At 39.8% G+C, this 19,141-nt stretch overlaps 1 protein-coding gene across 14 annotated transcripts in view; it reads right to left on the reverse strand.

The window, feature by feature from the left end:
• PROM1 (prominin 1) overlaps positions 1-19,141 on the reverse strand; it is a 176,116-nt gene that overhangs the window by 37,801 nt on the left and 119,174 nt on the right. For all 14 annotated transcript variants that reach the window (XR_012687505.1, XR_012687512.1, XM_075194691.1 and 11 more), the window contains 6 exons: positions 17,343-17,560; positions 15,849-15,923; positions 15,021-15,084; positions 11,686-11,845; positions 6,251-6,403; positions 4,724-4,847 (listed from right to left, as the gene is read on the reverse strand). Coding sequence is in view for 12 of the 14 variants with exons in the window: in XM_075194691.1 (XP_075050792.1) it covers positions 4,724-4,847; positions 6,251-6,403; positions 11,686-11,845; positions 15,021-15,084; positions 15,849-15,923; positions 17,343-17,560 (794 nt within the window). In the remaining 2 variants the exon portion in view is untranslated. The remainder of the gene's footprint in view (positions 1-4,723; positions 4,848-6,250; positions 6,404-11,685; positions 11,846-15,020; positions 15,085-15,848; positions 15,924-17,342; positions 17,561-19,141) is intronic.

Genomic DNA, 19,141 nt, shown 5'->3' on the forward strand with positions numbered 1-19,141 from the left:
CATTTATTTTTATCCTTTTGGCTTGATATATTAATAGTGAAAAAGAATACTTACATCTAGAGAGGCGGAAAGGGAGGGGGAAGGGGCGTGCAAACACTGGCCATGCACAATAAGTGCATGCTCACAGAACTGCGGACAGATGCAGACCTGCAGGTATGTCCGCCAGTTGGCATATCTTTTGCGGGTGCCTGAGGGCTGGTGCAAACATCAGTGCTGATGATGATGACTACCAGCATGGACCTTTGCAGTGTGTAAAATAAAGTTATCTTTTTTTTTTCTTTTAATTAGCGTGCCCTCCATCCCAAAAGAGGGTTTCCAGCGCCAGTGCTCATAGCCTAGGCTGGTAGCGGCAAAATTGGTTTGACAAACAGTATGGCGTTCCCCAGGCTGTGCTGGAGACACCAACAGTGTGGGGTCCCCCTGTCATAAAGTTACTCAGGTCTAGCCTGTTCAGTATGAGGCTGTTAAACAACATGCTGTGGCATTCAGGACTCGCTGGGATCTGTAGTGCACCTGTAAAAAATACATTAAAATAAACTCCCCCACAGACCCTCATTCACTGCTCTATTGGCTCCCTGAAGGATCTTGGGGGGATCCCCTTCTTTCTTCCATATGGAGTGACGAGGACATACTCCAAGCGAGCAGACCACGCTGTCTGTTGGCTTCTTAATCAAACAATTCTATTCTGGTTGTCCAGAGTGAGGGAAAGCCGCTCTGTATTGCCTAGTAGTGCTTACACCCCACGAGGGGCATAATCTCAATGAAGTACATTGCTACAATATAATTCATTGAGTGACTTTGGAATGCACCAATACCAGCACTAAACTATGAGCCAATGTGGAGAAGCAGAGGGGTGGTCCAGGTGAGTGAGGGGGAAGGTGGATGCTATTATGAGTATGAGGAGGGTAATGGAAAATGATAATGATGAAAGGGGGCTTATTGGAAAGTCATGTTGAATATGAATGGCGGTTAAAGGTGGAGGATGAGGAGTTAGTGCTGAATGATAGAGAAAGATAAAGATAATTAATGGAGGGGTTAATGGTGAAGAGCTAACGATGGAGAATGAGAGCTTAATAAGTGATTAATGGCAATAACCACACCCCCTCAGGTTGGATGGGCACAATGGATAATCCACAAGGCCAAAAAGTAGAACTGGCCGCCATTCCCAAAGGGCTCATATTCAGCCCTCTGGTCCAGAGGAATGTCCCCTTTTTTTGCCCTATTTCTGGTCCTTCTGATGTCAAAGTGTGAGCACAGTACATTGCCATAGTTTATGTAATAGGGTAATCTGTGAATGTTGATGTCTTCCAAAGATGCATTTTAAGGATACCAAAGGCTCTAATGTGGCATTGGTATTGCACGAAATATGCTATTACAGGAAAATGGATGTCATGATACGTTATTACCTTCTAAATCAGACTTGCACAACCTGTGGCTCTCCAGCTGATGTGGAACTACATATCCCAGCATACCATGGTCCTTGTAGCAGTTCCACAACAAATGTTGCAATCTGTAAAGTTCATTCACTAACCACAAAATATACAGGGATGCAGTGCATTTGATGTTGCACAAAGGCGTCAGTTTTTCCACCTCGGACACATTTCCCCGTGCATGGGAAAACCATTTGCAGGGCCAGATGGGACAACATAAAAGAAAAACATTACTTCAAAGTCTTGCCAACTATCACTTTCACATCTCCCACTTATAATAACTACTACTCCATTGTTCTTCAAAATAACTTCCTGCTCAAGCCTTATTTATGTTTTAAACAAGTCATTGACTTCATCTCATATTAGTGTTATTACACTGTGGTTTGTGGGAGTAGAAATGCCTGACGGAAGGAGCAAAATTGTTCCACTGTAAAATAGGATGCTCCTATTACCGCCAACACATCCAGGGCAACCATAAAAACAGGTCATCTGGCAGGAGGAAGAAGCCCCAAAAAGAACAAAGTTTCTTACACCCCCCCCCCCCCCCTCCTCGTCAGTCAGCGTCACCATCTCGACCCACTAGTCCATGCTGTTACTGTAAGTGAATGACATGACAACCTGACAATGGTGCTGTAGGGCCTATGATTCTTGTGTCCTATAGTATTCACCAGATATTATATAACCGAGTATTGGAGGTTATATAACATAACACTGTTGCTACAGGACTGCGCTTTGAACGTCTATGTATGCCATCCATGACAACAAGCGTACTGCTAATTTACAGGTAACGAAATAGAACCATTATAATATAATCACATTGGTTACACATTCTGTCCTTTCCACAAGGAGACATTTAAGCAAACAAGCACCCAAACACACTGTATAGCACACTGTTATATATGCCATTACAAGTGAAGTCTAATCTAGTGTAACAACAGAGACTTTTTATTTGAGTGCGAAAGAAAATTCCAAGGCGGCTGCTGGTGCCTGAAGCTCACAGCGTGAATTAGCGATTGACAGCTCTCGGCTGTCATACAGGCTGTGGCTTGAGAAAGCATGCACAACAAAATGAGCTGAAAGGATAGGCAAATGGGATTTCCCCCCGGAGCGTCATATTTGTGTGGATTATAAGTACTTCTTTATGTATTGGGAAGATAACATGTCAGAAACATTTTACAATGCCTATATATTGTATGTTTAAAAAAGAAAAAGATATTTAGAAAGTGACACCTTTATAACATAGCAATATGTCTGAAAAAGGCACCTCCAAGGGTAAGGGATCCGCTGGAACATCTGTGCAGCATTATACATGTGCTAAGTGTAATGGTAGATTATCTTTTGAACACTTTGACCACGTCGCCTCTCTGCACATGTGGTGTCTTCACAAAATTCAAGTCAATGAGGCAGAACAATGCAGACTCCATGTTGACATTAGAAATGAATAAACAGTGTAAAATGAATTTAAAAGATCTGTCAAAAGTTTGAAGAATTGGAATTTAACAGAAAAATTCTGATGACCAAATTCTATTCTATGCTAATCTTAGAAGTTTGTCTAGAACACTTCAAACCTTGGAGGAATGGGTGAGTCACAAAAATGTTATTTCTTTATATTTTCACATAATACAATAATCTGCGTGTGTGTAGCAGGTTTAGAAGCAGATTGAGAGCACTAGATCTTATCAAACTTGAGAGTGGTTCTTAAAGTGCAACTCTAGACAAATAGATCATTTATCATTCTTAGCCCCATTTCACAGCACAGTACTTTAGGATATGCATACAACTATCAACACCTGTAATGAATCATTTTCCAGGCTTAAAAGCCTGGAGAATTGTATACACTGTGTAGGACAGAGCTACGACATGTCCAGTCAGCTTCTGGTGGGCATGTCTCCTGTAGGGAGGGGAGTGATGGTCATGGGTCCTGGAACCCACCTTTATCTACTAGATGGATGAAAGAAGGTTTAGCATGAAAAATGTGTTTTTCCCTGGAGTTCCCATTTAACCATTTTGAGATCCAGATTAAGGGGCCTATTTGTCAAGCTTAGTCAGAAATCGGCTTCCTTCGTCGTCCCCATAGAGGTGTATGGATACGGCAACGATCAGCGTTAACTACGCCAACTCTTTTATAAATTGGACAAAGTGGTGAGATAGTCTTTGTCTGGTGAAAACAGACTTTTTTTCTGGATGTTTTTGCTTATTACCATTTAATAAAAAGTCCCCTAAGTCTTGGGGGGTATATTTACTAAACTGCGGGTTTGAAAAAGTGGAGATGTTGCCTATAGCAACCAGTAAGATTATAGCTGTCATTTATTTAGTGCATTCTACAAAATGACAGCTACAATCTGATTGGTTGCTATAGGCAACATCTCCACTTTTTCAAATCCGCAGTTTAGTAAATATACCCCTAGGTGTCAGCTTGAGGCTTAATTCAGTTTTGAATTAATAAACAGTTTACTAATTACTGACTGGCCAAATCGATCTAGTATATTAAAATGTGGCAGGTGGACCACAGTAGTTGAATACCATTTAGCTAATAATTTTAGCTTGGTTATTGGTAGTAACAATATTTTGAGGGAAAAAGATAATGGGATTTTTTTTTATAGTGAAATACACAAATGTCTGCCTACAAACTTAAGACAGAAGATTGGTCACATACACACACACACACACACACACACACACACACACACACACACACACGTTGGCAGACTCGTGGACACAATTTAAAATAATGCACCTAACTAATAGCCGCCAGAGAACAAGGATATGTACAAAAAGGGAAGGATCAAGAAATTTGCGCCCGAGTGTAAAACACTTTTTATGTGCACAGCACCAATTCCAAATATTTAGTTTCACCACTGTCCACGATACACGCTGACGTGTGGGAGCCAATGGACAATGTTTCAGCCTTAATAGAATGTCTGGTCTTGCTAAAATAATAAGTTTATTCCCTTTCGATTGATCCGTCTATGATTAAGCAGGAACATTTGTGAATGTATCATCTGTCAAGAATCAACTCATAAATTGTGAAATTACTGGGATATTTATTTATTCTAGAAAATTATTAAAGAATTAAGCACTAGCCATATGGAATGACTGGGGAATGAGGTTTGTTTTTGTTTGTCTGTTAAGAATCTCCCTCCCCTTGCTTTCCCTACATTCTATATATGTATATTTATAACAATGGGGCACAGGAAACAATAAATGCAGTGCTTGGTACAGATAAAAGAAGTTGAACCACCTACACTCCCAATGTTGGCACTATAGGGTTACATTTATAAAATAATTCTCACCTTAAACAAAGACTTGTCTTGAAAAGGTTCACACACCAGTTTTTGTACATTTCCGCCAGCCAGGAATGTAACAATCACAATAAGCATGAGGATCCATGAGAAGATGAAGCTAAATCCGACACCACTAGAGAGTGATAAATATTAATATTAAGATGCAGAAAGAGATGAGCATATATTTGTGTACACGATAACAACATATATTCTTGCTTTGTTTTACTATACGCGTTTCACTAGAGATCAGTGAAATTATCTGTGCGCCTCAATCTTCTTATGATTTTGGTCATTAGGGGGTTTTGAATCAATTTGCTAAACATAAAGCAGGGGTTTGCTCTGAAAACAGTCCTCAGCAAGGTTAATGGTTACATTTCTGAACAACAGATGTTATTGAAATTAAATAACAAACTGAAAAATGTACATTATAAGTGACTTTTTACCTTAAACTGTCTTAAAAAAGGGAATTTTTTTTGTGTCGGAAATAAAATATACCCATATCAATCCAAAGAAATAGAACTAATAGAACCTAATATCACAAATAGGTGAACAAACCGAACGACAAAAAATGATCTTAACGGCAACAAACAAGTAAGATAAAAATGTGGAGAACAGGAATCAACTGTGCTGTCAGTTATTGATCCAGAATCTATAAATATATTAAGGGCTAGCCCAGAGGAGAGATTTCTTTCATTGTACTTGAGTCAAAATGTAACATGAGAAAACACTGAAATAGTTTAGGCTGGAAATGTATTGATTTTTACCCAGAGATCAATGAAATGTGTGCCAAGTCAATAACAGGAAAGTGAGAAAATGACGCAGACAAGTTATAAAGCTGCCTGAGTTTTTGTTTGCATAGAAGATCTTCCACAAGATGAAAAAGTTTAAATCTTTAAATTCTATTTATTAACATTTATTTATATACTGCCAGCACACTCTGCAGAGCTTTACGACAGGGAACAAGCACATTAATAAAACAAGACGGGGTATTAACAAGCAGACAAAGCAGCAAAAAGGCCCAGTCTATAAATCAGGGCTGTATTCATCATAAAGGCAAACCGGGCACATGCCTACAGCACCTCTTTTCGGGAGGCAGCATCAACATTTATTTTTTATTTATCTGTTAATATTGTTGGCAACATGGGAATGGTCAATCGCTTATACTTTCCATATTTATGACATGCACAGCAGGCTAGGGCTGCTGTAATTTTTAAAAAGGAACCAGGACACCCATGTGTCACTCGCATAGGTATATGCACAGGGTTTGCCAGGTGTGTTGAATGCTGTCACTGTAAAACTACCGGTACCACTGGCATTCCGATGAGCTGACAGTGATTCACAAGATGTAGTGGTGCAGCGTCGCCCTCCTCTTCACTGCGCACCCTAATGGTCTCCGGTCGTATCGCTGGATACACTTTCCATGTATTATGTGAAGTTTGACCCAAACTCTTCTATTTTTTATATGTGAAGTGTCAGCAATCTAACACATACAGTGGAACGCGGGAGTAATGCCCGGTCTGTACAAAGTATACTCACGCCATTAGGAAGTTTCCTCCAGTGTTGGAGACGCAGCCTCTAGTGGTTGGAGAAGCATGCTGGTCAAAGCCAAAAGCACCGAACAACAGGCCGAGGAAGTAGAAGACAACAATAAGCGCCAGCATACAGCAGAGGACCAGAGACCCCAACCATCTGCAAAGTAGAGGGGAGATTGCTGGGTTTTACTATTAGACTTTACACCTCTAGCTTATAACATACTGTCAAAGTCGAATAATTGGATGAAAGAAAGTATATTGATTAATATTGTTTTACTGTGTGATTGCGATCAGTACGCCACGTGTCATGGCACAATCACACGATAAATAACGCACACATACACTCGCACTTACACATTCACTTGTATATAGTTCATTTTTTATAATAGTTTCAATCCACAGTCATTTATGAACAATTGTTATTTAGTTTATAGTTATAGTTTATTAAGGTTATATGTACATGTTAGTGAGATCTAAGGTTCAGGTCACCGGAAACATATCATGTCTGGTATCATTCTAATCCCCTATTTATTCGCAGACGTCCGGTTCTCTCACCGAAAGGATCGCTCCTTGCGTATGCTAATTATGGATGATATGGAATAGATGATTGGAATGATATTGTCTGTGTAATGCTATAAGACCAGTTTGAACTAGTTCTTGGCGGGAAGATTATTATTCATCTTCTGGAGAGCTGACCCACACCCTTGGAAAGTTAACCCCCAACCTTGGAGGGTGTTGCTTGAACTGACCTTTGGACTGCATTACACTGGACCTTCCTGAAGCCTGAACCTATCGAAACATGCCAAGTCATTTGTATTGTATTTACCGTAACACCAAATGTATATATATTGCTCCCTGGAATCAGCTAGTCAGTCACTCTGACCACAGTCTTCAGGACTGAAGGACTGTCAAGCTGGACCCAGCAGAGCCCAGCACCGCGCAGCGTATGTATCGGCTGTACTTATTTATTGAACTGTTATTCTATTTGCTTTTCCTAAATAAATTGCTTGTGCTTTGGAACCACACAAATCGCATAGAAAATAATTATTGGAAAACAATGAAATAACTTTAATAATACATACATTATTAACTTGCATTTTATACAGTGATGTAATATTCCATGAGTTTATACTTTACACTATTTACACTATTTTTTCACAGTCCCCTTATTCTTTAATACATTTAATTTCCCAGATTTTACACTCCCTTTACCTAAATTTACAGTTCATTTTACTCCACAAGCATTACCCGGACCAAGTTGCTGTAGTAGTAGCTATATTGGTATACAGTAGTTGTTTGTTTTGCATCACTGCAGTAAATCACGGTGATAAAGTTACACAATACTGTACATACAGTATATAGTGATGGCTGCATTTTCCCAGGTACCGACAAGTTTAAAGATAACATTTTGTTATACTTAACAAATTTAAATTTCCAACCAAATGTGTTTTTACAAGATGTAATTTTCAGTCGTGGGTATCAATATTCCATTAAATGAACAGGCCAATTCTGATTAGGATCACCAAAGGGGCAAACAGACTTCCACGTGGTGGTGGTGTTGATGTCACTAATCACACTGAGTTAATGAATGAATACTATATGACTCAGCCTTGTTACACGTGCGGCAACCTCTGGTTGTACACAGGGCAAAGTATACGGCCACTTTGTACAATTGATAAACAGTGCACCTGATGACATAATACAAGATTGTACTGCTCAATAGGGAAAATAGGATTTAAAGTGTACCTGACACCTACACATAATGCATACTTGCCAACTCTCCCGGAATGTCCGGGAGACTCCCGCATTTTGGATGGGTCTCACGGACTCCCGGGAGTGTATGGCAAGCTCCCGCATCTGCCCACTTCCTAGTGAAGTGGGCAGAATTAGGGCGATTTCGGAGCCCCGTCCCCCGCCCACCTCCCCACTGGAGGCTCCCGGACGCCAACTACAAAAAGTTGGCAAGTATGACATAATGCAGGCAACCATTTTGTGGCCGGACCTATATTCAACCTATAAATTCACTAGGAACTAGTGACATCACTGCAGCATGAGAGACAAACTGCTGATTGGATGATGGCGCATATTAATACAAAAGAAAGCTTAGTATTTTCACTGGTAAATTTGCTAGATCACGTAAGCATCTAAAACAAACATACTAATTACATATTGACAAAATGCATGCAAACTTGAAAAATATTACATTTTCTTTTCCATATTCAGAGTTGCTAATATAAGATCATAATACATTTCTGAAATACTCATAGTCCTCAACATGTACAGCATAGAGAATTAGACCAGAACAGAGGACTGAACCCAGTATATAGAAGAATTACATGAAGAATATGAAATCCTCTGAGAAAAGTGCTGAATTTTCTATATGTCAGATACCCCTTTGTAAAGCAGACAGTTCTTTTTCAACTGGAGTTTGCAGAATTATCATAATATATTTCCATTATTCTACACACACATAAAGACATATATAACGAAAGAGATTCATCGTAAGCAGCTTAGAGTACCCACAAGTCTCTCCAAGATGCACTTGGGGCTATGGGGACATATGTTCAAGCCATGGCTGACATGTGTCACTGGTGGGGTCTATATAGGAGACATCCACAGTATGAAATGTTGGCGGAGCTCTTTGTGGAACTGTCATCTCACAATGAGATTTCACAGTGTAAACGTTTCCCATACAGACCTAGGGCCTGATTGATTAAGGATCTTAACTTGAGAAACTTCTTATTTCAGTCTCCTGGACAAAACCATGTTACAATGCAAGGGGTGCAAATTAGTATTCTGTTTTGCATATAAGTTAAATACTGACTGTTTTTTCATGTAGATCCTTAATGAATCAGGCCCCTAGTTTGGGCTGAACATACAATGGGAGAAGACATGAGGGCACAGACAATAACACACATAGGAGAACAGGGAGGCAGACAGAGGACAAGTAGGGATAAACCAGTAAGGCACAAACAAGCAGACAAATAAGAGGCAGAGTCCCACATTCATCAAAATGATATACAATACAAAATAACTTAGAAAGTGAATTGTCCATAGAATTCATAAGTTAACAGACACGCTAAGTCCCTCGCTATATAGGAAGAGAATATGACTATTACTAATAACAACTCCACAACATGTCTGAACAACATGATTCAAACCTCCTCACTCCCCATAGCTCTGACACTTTTACATCAATCTTAGCATGACCTTACTGGAATTTAAAGTATTTATATATAATCCCCAATACTTCACTTCTCTGGGATCTCCCTAAAAGTAAATTCCAGTAATAGTCAGAGGCGGTGTTAAAATTTGAGAATACAGATGCGTGAAAGTGCAGACAAACTTCACGCAAACCAAGGTCCTCGGGCAGTTTCTCAGACAGGGGAATTTCCGGAGACACAATCTTACAGTCAGTTCATTCCACTGCCTGGTTTGTGACCAAATGAGGAATGAATATTTCACTCATCTCTTTTTGAGATTGTTCTGATGAGATGGATCATTTGAAAACACATTTTATATTTTCCAACTGTGGTCTTAACACTAATATTTAACACGTGTTTGTGATGTAGGGGCTGATTTAAAAGCCCTTTGCCGCTTTTTGCTTTTGCCTAATACATCAAGGGGGTTACAGCCTGGAAAAACACTGGGGGGAGTCTGTTTACCAAGTATCACGGCAAAACCTGCTCTGTTACCACCAACTCATGACAGTACCAGATTCAAATCATTTATAATGTTTTATTCTGTGAATAAAACAAGTCTGGGCCTTCAGTTCCACAGAGCACGCTGGAGTCGGCTTGCCAGCTCACTCATGCACCCATCGGCACGCTGGAGCCGGCTCTCCAGCTCACTCATGCACCCATCGGAACGCTGGAGCCGGCTCGCCAGCTTACTCATGCACCCATCGGCACGCTGTAGCCGGCTCTCCAGCTCACTCATGCACCCATCGGCACGCTGGAGCCGGCTCTCCAGCTCACTCATGCACCCATCGGCACACTGGAGCCGGCTCGCCAGCTCACTCGTGCACCCATCAGCCAAGACTGACCCAGTGAGGGGGTACGTTAACTCTTATTGCTCGGGGTCAGTACCACCGGGGCAGGGGTCCTGGCGATATATTTTGATAAGTTGCTGTGATAAAGATATTTTACATTTCGAATGACATGAAAGAACCTTTTCTTTTACTAAACAAGTAATTTAGAAGTCGCTGAATGACATTTACTTACATTGTCTAATTTACATTAGATTGAGCAAAGCTATGAATTGCTGATTGGTTGCTACAGGATAACGTCACATTTCATTTTTGCATTTAATAACCCAAACTATTGGAATTCTTTATGAAACACTGCAAAATGAGTAATATTTCACTAGCAGAATTAGTACATTACTCTCTCTTTTAATGAGTACATTTGATTTATTCTGCCAATCTATTATTAACAAGATAGTATAGATCACCATTTATTACAACTATTGTCCCCTGGCAAATTACCCTATATCATGTTCTAAAACTGTCCCTGTGCAAAATATCTTTATTTATGCATTTACCCCTTAGCATGACGACTTTTTAGTAGATAGGGGCCCTGTTGTTGGCTTAATTGAGACTGTCAACCCAGGGCGTGTTGGGTGATCTTGGGAAATTGAATGATTATTCCAATCACTCATTCCCTTTGAGTACTGATGTCCGGGACCTGAGTAGAGTGTCAAGTTCAAGCCAATTAAAATAGTTTTGACCTTATCAGTAGTCAGATGGAGACAAAGTCCTGACCTAAATCATGTTGTAAGGGTAGTGAGCTATATTAGGGAGATAACCAATCCTAAAATGCAAAGGCTCCGGATCTCAGCAAGCACTATGCGGAGCTGAGAAGGGGCCACGATTAGCGGGCATGTGCGCTAAGTTCAAAACTGTTGAGTAGAGTTGCCGAAAGAGTGCAGAAATAGGTTACTTTAATGTAGCAGCGAAGTCCCGGGAACTGAACAGAGACAGAACAAGTGACAGAGAGAACAAGTGACAGAGAGAACAAGTGACAGAGAGAACAAGTGACAGAGAGAACAAGTGACAGAGAGAACAAGTGACAGAGAGACAGAGTAGAGTTAGATGGGTGGTCAGCCTGTCTACCTTTACTCTGAATGTCAGCTCTGACATAAATCTATGAACCACTGTTATCATGATTTATTACTTGCAACTTGGTTGATATTACATTGGAAACAGATCATCCTTGTTATAGCTACAAAGTCCATGGAACAGTAATAGCGCCATCCTAAGGCTCAGTAAATGGAAAGGTAAAACGTTCATGACTTTCCTTGTAGTCTTAAAAAAAAAAAACCTGTGAAACTATAAAACTTAAAATATACATGTTTTGAAATGCTACGAGTACATATGAGGGAATTATTTTACACATAAATATATCCCTTAAAAGGAATAGACTAGGAAGTGGAACATACCTGTAAAAGTCATATTGTTCAACTACAGGGTAATAATCCCGGACATACATTTCACTCTGAGTGAGATATGACGAGAAGTTGGACATTATATGAAGTACTGGGATCATTTTGGAAAAGTGAGTAATATTTGCTCCAATGGAATCCAGAATTTTCTTCACATCTACATAAACATTATAGAATAAAATAACGTCATTATTTATGATCAATACTGGACAATTTTCGGCATCCTAGCTGTAGCTGAACTACATACCTAACATGGGGGTGCTGGGAGATGTAGTTCATCAACAAGCTAAAGATCCAAAGGCTGCCCATTCCTGGTATACATTTAAACTACTTTATACATTCAAATAAAATGAACTCACAAATATATCATGAGGAAGGCAAAACAAGGCACAAGATGAATCGCAAATCAAAATACACACTTGTCACACCGGTGTTTAATGGTGTAAAGTCAGAATTTTCTTTTCCTTCCAGACTGTATATTTCATAAGTATTTTTTTTTTTTCTTCAGCTCTTGACTTCAGGTTTTGAAATGTAAGGTATTTTTTTTCCCTTTTGCCCCTAGGGTCAATACTCAAGTAAGAACTGTCATATTCTGCTTGTGATGTTGAGACATGAAAGAGGTGTGTGTCAGGAGAAGTCGCCATGCTCTTTAATATTTAAACTTTGACCTACACACATCTAGTAAACCTGAACACAGATAGTGTTCACAGGACTGCTTGTACTACAAACGTATTTCGGAATATTGTACTAATCAAGCATACCCGATGCACCATACATTATTACAGTAAATACATTTTTTATTTGAGCCTTGTCTGTGTGGAGTTTGTATGTTCTCCCTGTGTTTGCGTGGGTTTCCTCCGGGTACTCCGGTTTCCTCCCACACTCCAAAAACATACTGGTGGGTTAATTGGCTGCTATAAAAAAAAATTACCCTAGTCTCTCTCTCTGTCTGTGTGTATGTTAGGGAATATAGACTGTAAGCTCCAATGGGGCAGGGACTGATGTGAATGAGTTCTCTGTACAGCGCTGCGGAATTAGTGGCGCTATATAAATAAATGGTGATGATGATGATGATGATTTCAGTGGCACAGAGAATAGCACATAACCAGGTTAAGTTCTAACTATCATCATCATCATCATCATCATCATTTATTTATATAGCGCCACTAATTCCGCAGCGCTGTACAGAGAACTCATTCACATCAGTCCCTGCCCCATTGGAGCTTACAGTCTAAATTCCCTAATATAGACACACACTCATACACAGACAAACAGAGGGAGCGACTAGGGTCAATTTGATAGCAGCCAATTAACCTACCAGTATGTTTGTTTTTTTTGGAGTGTGGGAGGAAACCGGAGCACCCGGAGGAAACCCACGCAAACACAGGGAGAACATACAAACTCCACACAGATAAGGCCATGGTCGGGAATTGAACTCATGACCCCAGCGCTGTGAGGCAGAAGTGCTAACCACTACGCCACCGTGCTGCTATAGTACTATCTGTGTATTATATATGAGTTTTCACCCACCATACGAAGACATACTTGTAGGTTAATTATCTCGTGACTATGTTAGTCATGGTGTATGTATCTGTTTTAGGGAAATATCCACTGGGCAAGAACTGAAAATCAGAACAAAATGATTTGATAATGCAGCATAATATGCTGGTAATTCTTTAAATAAATGATATAATGTTACTTAGAGAAGAAAGGTGTATGTATATATATATATATATATATATATATATATATATAGACATCAGAATATTATAATTGGACACAACGTAAGGTCAACCAGACCTCATGAACTACAAAGGTAGCAGTCTAGATGAAAGAAAGTTCTGACTGTACTGTAGGTATGAGAGAAGTACACAGCCTCCTGTGAACAGATAACATCTAAGAGCAACTTACAGGGAATGGCTGAGTTATAATCCCAAAAACAGGTCCAAAGAGATTTTTTTGTTAGTAATGGAAAATAAAACATGTTGTTAGTCATGTACTAAATATAGTCATGTCGTTTGTCATGTACAGCTAAATATACCGATTTTACAGAAAGATTCTAAAAACTACAGTGTAACCAAAGGGCTAAAATAGGGATCTTGAGAAAGGCAATGGTTCAGCTTGTTTAGACGATTAGAACCTCTCTGGCATAGATATGTTCATTAATATAGTTTATACTATCAAGAGAACCATAAATGAAGGAATTGATGCAGTTGTTGTAAATGGATATATAACATTTTCTGGCATCGAATTAGAGACTTAGGGGTCTATTTATTAAGCCTTGATGAGCCGTTTTCTCCAGAGAATGGCCGAGGGGGTTAAAGCAGTAGAAATCAGAGATTTCCCAAGTTTTAACCTGATTGACGCTGGTCTTTGCAGTTCCCATAGACTTTTATGGTGACTGTAATGTGCCCCAATTTAACAAGTATTGAAAAGCTTTTTACCGCCATCCTTAATAACTAACGTCATCTCAAGATGGCATTATCTTACCTTATTAATGGAGCCCATAGCTGCACATCACTGTCCCAGAAGCCTCTGTGGATCAAATCACCGGGTCCTATCGCTAGGTGTATGTGCAATAGCCACACAGGTGTTACTTCCTCCTTCCACCAGCAGAGTTAGGATGCCGGTGGAGCAGTTTCTTATTATGTTAGGAAGGGATTTTCGCCAGGGCTTGCCAATGGGCACTGGCATGGTACATGCCAGCAGCAGTACATTTTGTATAGCTGTGGTATGCAACAATACAAAATTATACTTACTGCTGCCCACTAACCATAAATAGACCTCTAAGTGTATAGATGAGTCGAGTTTCACACTGGAAAGGCTATTTAACAAAGTTCGGTAATACCATCTTTGAGATATTGCTGCTTTAATTGCTACCTGATATACTACAAAGGTGCTATTGGCTTGTAATGTGCAGACAATTTATATTTCACTGGCTCTAACTGTTTACATGAAAAAGTAATTGCAAATATCGTTCCTACTGTTACTGCAAGTAAAAGTGATCAAACTGTTATTAATCTAGTATACACTTATTTCATTTACGCGTTCCCAACCCTAGAGCTCATAAACAAAATATAAGGCTCATAATTATTTTCAAAGTCTAGTTTCAAATTACTTTGCATTTGATATTAAAAAGTATAATGCTGTTTGTTATATTACCCGTGACAGCCAGTCTATAACGCGTTTATTATCAAAGGAGACATAAAATTTATAACAAAGCACTGGTTCACATTACCAGGCGTTATTATCAATTCATTTTGTATAGCGTCTTCATTAACAACTTGTCAATCAATTTATCAAGATTTCATCATTAAAACAGAAATACTCACCTTCCTCTATATTTTTGGTTTGGTTATGTACCATTTCCGGAGTCCTGTTGAAAGCAGCATAACCCTAGATAAATTAAACAAAAAAAAAGAGAAGTTCTAATTGTTTTTATATTATATCCAATGTCATTATTTATAAGATCAACAACTATACTACTATTAATGCAACAAAAATGTGCAAAGTGCTTCATTTACTGCAGGAATCAAGGGCCAGGGATGGATCAGAACTTGATGATCCGAAAGGAAATATAGACAAGTGTTAAACGTGGAACCAGGGACCAGTTACAAAACTGGAAACTGGTTTGAGGCTATAGTGTAGTCTGGCTATTGTCATTGTCCTCTATGTAGTATATTGCAGCCATAATAGATTTAATGAATATGTCAGTGCTTGTGTAAAGTCAATTACTCTAAACCTCAAACCTCAAATAACAACATAGACTCCCACTGATTGTTTAACCACTTTAACCACATTAGGTAACCATACATATATAAAATTAAAGGTAAGCAAAGCTCCGAAATGTTGTGTTTTCTCACTTGATCCACCATAAACATGCTCAGAAATACAGCTTGAAACATATCCTGAGTATACGGTATGCTATTATTTTTTTGCACAATAATTTGACAGTATTATAGATATAGAAAGCCAAATTCATGTTACAGAAATCTACTTAACAATTGCAAAAAAGGGAAAAAAAATAAAACAAAAAGTACATAGCATAGCAAAAAGTAAAACAAAAAAGTCAAAAATGCATAGAAATAAACAAATAACATTATATTACAGAATGTCATAATCAACTAATAAAAAAAAGCCCTAAGCATAGCCCCTCTTACCTTTTGCACCAAGTTGCTGAGATCAATTTTAAGAACATTGTTTAATTTACCAAGATGCTGGCTCGTGTCCGGTAACTGTTGAAAACAATACATTTACATTTAAATACAGGTTTTTCGTTGTGGGACACACATTAGGGGTACATAAAATAAAACAATGTATACAGATCAGGGCTGGGCTGGGACTGAAAAGAAACTCTAGCGCACATAAATGTTTGGCTAGCATTCTTAAGCGGACATCCAAAGTAATACCCAGCATTACCCAGTAGTGCCAACAGTTCCCAGAACATTTCATATTATGAAACATGTTTTGCATTCTGTCTGGCAAAAAAATCAGTTAAACATATATGAAAATCACAAAAAGTTGATGATAGTCCTTATAGCATCAGTGGAGCACTTGATAGCCACAAACTACAATACATTTAAAATTTATTTTTTAAAAATACACAAAATACAATTAAAAACAATAATAACCATAAACAGGTAATTATGGCACTAGCACTAAACAAAACAAACACTGTTTAACTCCTAATTCACAGATCATTCAATAGTGGTCTGTAGCAGACAGTTCCTTCTTATCACAACAAATAGTAGTTCGTTTATAAGGAGTATAATATATAATATATCTATCACTATGATTGGCTGAGCGGTCATCCACAGTCAGCCGTCCACTGCTGGGTACTCCTTGCAATCAGTTATTTATTTAGTTCCCACTGGATTATTAAGATTTCCATTGCACTATGCCATGGGAGAGAAAAATTCTTAATAAAGTGGTATAAGAGGGTTTTTTAGGAGCCTTTATTTTTTACTATTGCCCCGGCATCAGCCGCCCAGGTGTGCTGGGAAGGGCCCCAGAGATGTTCAGTGGCAATATTTTGCGGAGCCCCTCCTGTAGCGGCTTCAGTCCAGCACTAAACGGGCTGGTCCTGGTTCACAGAAAGATAAGGGACCCCCATGCTGTGTGTTTCCATGTTATTGTGAGGACCAGCTCAGGTTGTGTAGCCTAATCCTGGTTAACAATTTAGCAAGTGGACCCAACCCTCATTGTCTACCTGCTTTAGTAAATCTCTAAATGAGCCCCACATAGTGCTTGGGAGCATCCATCAATGCCATGATCATGGCGCCACCATCATATATTATGTCATACAGCTGGTCTGACTCCTACCACATTATATTGGCTGCTACGACTATTGACCAAAGCTGCCGAGTATAGATGGGGCCGCAGGACTGACAGAGTTTGACCACATAGCTGCCCATTAGTATAACGTGTGACCGAACACCACACAATCAACCTATTTTAATAAGTCGCAGCCAGACAAAAAGTTCAGCCCTGCTAGTAAATACCAGCATCTCCAGACAGCCAGTCTGGGCCTGATACACATTATTATTTTTATTATTACTATCATCATTTATTTATATAGCGACAGCATACTCCGCACTTTCATTCAAATTCCATTTATGAGGTTCATTAATTCTGTGGATTTTTCTCTCTCTTACCGAACTGAAGTTTGCATTGACCTTCAGCTGAGACAGTGAATTCTTGATCTTGATGCAGTGAGTTAATGCTACATTGGTGAAACAAGCTGGGTCAGTCAGCGTGCTGTTTAACTGTAACTTGGCATCTGTGAGGTTTGCGTTCAGCCTGTCCATTGCCTCTTGAAGGACTTCCACAGATACACTGACATTCTCTAAAGCTTCTTTAGTCTCCTTGATTGCTGGGAATACAAACATACATATTAAAAAAGATAGAAAAAACAGAACCTGAATGATTGTTGTTGGTGGTAAAATGTTGCAATAGCCAATAAAAGAAATGTTTTAGCCAAATGTCTTTCACCAAAACACCATAAAGCACAAGGTCTGTCTGACCATTCAGTTCTTTGGCATATAAACATTTTACAATGCCTGCAGATATAAGCAATCACAGGCAACTTGGGCGACTCAAACTGTTGTTCATCTACCCATATTCTACTCAATGTAGTCATAACTAGAAGGGGAGAGATAGAAAAGGGGCAGGAAGGCATTGTCTGCTAGGCAGCTCTCGGAGATGATTGCCGGAAGAGAGGAAATTACAGGGCTCATTGGCCTTTACTTGTATAATTATCCTGTATGAGGACATGACTGCTGGCTCAAGTGGTAATGCCTCTGCTTCCCTCCCCATAACAGTTAGTTTATATGAACATGTGTGTAATTCTGTACCACGGCCATCTACAGGTATCCCCAAGGCCAAGAATTACCTAACACCATTGATGACAAGATGCCTTAAAATGTAGTTGTACAACAGAAAATCAATAATGCACTAAGGAACACAATATCCTTTGGGCCACAAGAGGAGTGTCCAGGGGCGGATCTAGATTGTATTTTTAAGGGGGTGATTAAGGTCCCATCCCCCCCTATTTTACCTGCTAACAGTGGGCCCCCTGCGGCTGCACAGGCAGGCAGTCAGAGTATGCGGCCCGTCAGCTCTTACTGTGTTACAACACAATCAGAGTGGCCAGGCAGGTTCCTCTGTCTGCCTGTCTGTGTAGACAGCGATACTGACCTGCACATACTGTGCAGCTGCAGGGAGCATGCCCCTGATAACGATCGCCCCCCCCAACTGGATCCGCTACTGGGAGTGTCAGAGGAGATGGTGGTCAGCAGGCTAGTGTGCATTAAGGCACATGTTATGGAAGACAGCACATTCACATGCACACGTGAGCCAATGTAATTAAAGCATCCCCCTTGGGTGCAGGGACTTCTGGGCCTAGAGAGTCCTGGGTCAACCCCACCCCCGAGGTTCCCGCACCACCCCCAGTCCTCCGCTCTGTTCTTAAAACAGCAAATCGGTGTCTTCTATCACTGGGTGCATATGCCGGACCATGCATGCTCAAAAGAGGCCAATGATTTTCACTATTGAGAGCAGAGAGGGGGGCCCGGGACCTCATCGCTAGTCCTCTATCAAGATTATGCATTGTTCCGCCCCTGCCCTCCCCTCCCCCCTGCCCTTACTTTCCTGCCTATATAAGACATAAACATATATCCAAGGAACATTATTTTGAGAGAAGCAGCCGAAGTTGTTATGGAGGACATGTAGTTTATAATGTATGCATGTGTCAGTCCTCTGTAAATTATATATCTCCTTCTTTGTCTCTGTAATGGTGCGCTAATCAGCTCTGTCTGGTTACTGATCCCATGTTTATGGTGCAGGACGCTGCGGCGACTTCGCCACCACCCACAAGAATAATTGGAATAAAGGAAAAACCGCAGCTGGAGGACAATTTAGGGGAAAAAATGTTGTTATTAATTCACGATATGGT

The sequence above is a fragment of the Mixophyes fleayi genome, chromosome 1 (assembly GCF_038048845.1).
Source record: "Mixophyes fleayi isolate aMixFle1 chromosome 1, aMixFle1.hap1, whole genome shotgun sequence".
NCBI classification, from domain to species: domain Eukaryota; kingdom Metazoa; phylum Chordata; class Amphibia; order Anura; family Limnodynastidae; genus Mixophyes; species Mixophyes fleayi.